The following is a 1922-nucleotide window of genomic DNA, read 5'->3' on the forward strand; positions in this document are numbered from 1 at the left end:
TATGAATCAAGGAAGGCTGTAGACCATTCATCAGGAGGTTCATTGAACAGGAAAAAGACTGTGGAAGAAGCCATTGAAGTGATTGAGACAGTGGCTGAGAATGAGTACTACTATGCTTCAGAGAGACACAACACTAAGGGAGTTATGGAGCTGAACCATGTTGATACAATTTTAGCCCAAAACAAGGTGTTTGCCAAGCAACTAGCAGAGCTCACCAGGAAATTAGACACAAAGCAAGTGGCTGCAATACACACACAAGATCAAGAAGAGGTAAGCATTGAAGGAGGTGATTGGGAAGAGGCCAACTATGTGGGAAATCAACGAAGGCAATCGTATGATCCACATTCCAACACTTACAACCCAGGATGGAAAAATCATCCAAACTTTGGGTGGGGAAACCAGCAAAGCCAACCACAAAACCACAAACCTTACAACCCCAACCAACATAACAATTCCACATACCAAAACTCCAACCAAAGATCATACCAAGCCACACAAAACACTTACTCCCAACCACCATATCATGGCCAAAATAACCAACCTGCCCAATCCAATCCGAACCAACAATTTCAAGATCAATTAAACAGGATAGAAGGAAGGTTAGTAAACATGGGTCAGGACATAAGTGAGTTGAAAAGCTTTAGGGATGATGTGAGATCGACCTTAAGGAACCATGGCGAAAAACTCAAGTGGATGGAGGCTCGAGTAGGAGAGCTATCTCAACAGGCTCCCAAGTCAACTGCAGTGTTCCCTAGTGACACTGAAAAGAATCCTAAGGGGGAACAAAAGGGAGTGAGATGGGAGGAATGCAAGTCCATCACCATATTGAAGGAAGCCTCAGAAGAAGAAGGAATCAGACCCTCAGAAAAGGAGACAGAAATCCTGAAAGACAGTGTGGAAGAAGCTAAGCAGGAAAATGGAATGGAGCAAGCCAAAGAATTGCAAAAGGAAGGCATGCTGGGAACATACCAACCAAAAGTACCATTTCCTCAGAGGATAGGAGGAGGTGAAAAAGGGAAAACATATTCGAGGTTCTTAGAGACATTTAAGTCTCTCCACATCAATATTCCCTTTCTTGAGATTCTCCAGCAGATGCCTACACATATCAAGTATTTGAAGGAATTGCTAAGCAAGAAAAGGGTTTTGAAGGGAGGACAAACTGTAATAATGAACAAAGAATGCAGTGCCCTCATCAAGAAGGACATAGTCTCTAAGAAAACAGACCCAGGAAGTTTTCATATCCCCTGCATCATAGGGGAAACAAAAATTGACAGAGGATTCTGTGATCTAGGAGCTAGCATAAATGTGATACCTCTGACTCTTATGAAGAGGCTACAACTGAATGAGGTGAGATCCACTGATGTAATCATACAACTGGCTGACAAAACTCAGAAGCAAGCTGAAGGGGTAGTTGAGAATGTGCTGGTGAAAGTGGGAAATTATTTCTTCCCCACAGACTTTGTCATTTTGGACATGGAGGAAAGCTACCTACACCCTATCATTCTGGAAAGGCCATTTCTAGCCACTGCCAGAGCGCTTATAGATGTAGAACAAGGAGAGCTAATTTTGAGAATACATGATGAACAGCTCATTTTCCATGTTTTCAAACCTGCATCTGATCCTGAACCAGAATCTGAAAAGCCTAAGGATGATAGTAGCCATCTGTGTTTGGAGGAAAGCAATCCAGCAGCTGAAACTCTGAAACAGTCCTTGGAAGGCAAACAAGAATTACAAGAGTTAAAGCCACAAGAATCAAAAGAAACAGATAAGAAGGAACCTCCTGGCATAAGGGTCAATGAAGAAATCCTCAAAAGAGAGGGAAGAAGTGTAAAGAAATTGCCAAGAGGGTGGAGAAACAAGAAAATTCCCACTGAAGGTTTCTCTCCGGGAGATAAAGTGATATCAAGTCATTATCTGCCAAT

At 42.4% G+C, this 1922-nt stretch overlaps 1 protein-coding gene across 1 annotated transcript in view; it reads left to right on the forward strand.

Moving 5' to 3' along the window:
* The first annotated feature begins 609 nt into the window (after positions 1 to 609).
* The window catches only part of LOC107494396 (uncharacterized), a 10047-nt gene continuing 8734 nt past the window's right edge, over positions 610 to 1922 (forward strand). Inside the window, exons 1-2 of the mRNA XM_052263080.1 lie at positions 610 to 1161; positions 1330 to 1896. Coding sequence (XP_052119040.1) covers positions 610 to 1161; positions 1330 to 1896 — 1119 coding nt within the window. The remainder of the gene's footprint in view (positions 1162 to 1329; positions 1897 to 1922) is intronic.

Source organism: Arachis duranensis, chromosome 6 (assembly GCF_000817695.3).
Source record: "Arachis duranensis cultivar V14167 chromosome 6, aradu.V14167.gnm2.J7QH, whole genome shotgun sequence".
Taxonomy (NCBI): Eukaryota; Viridiplantae; Streptophyta; class Magnoliopsida; order Fabales; family Fabaceae; genus Arachis; species Arachis duranensis.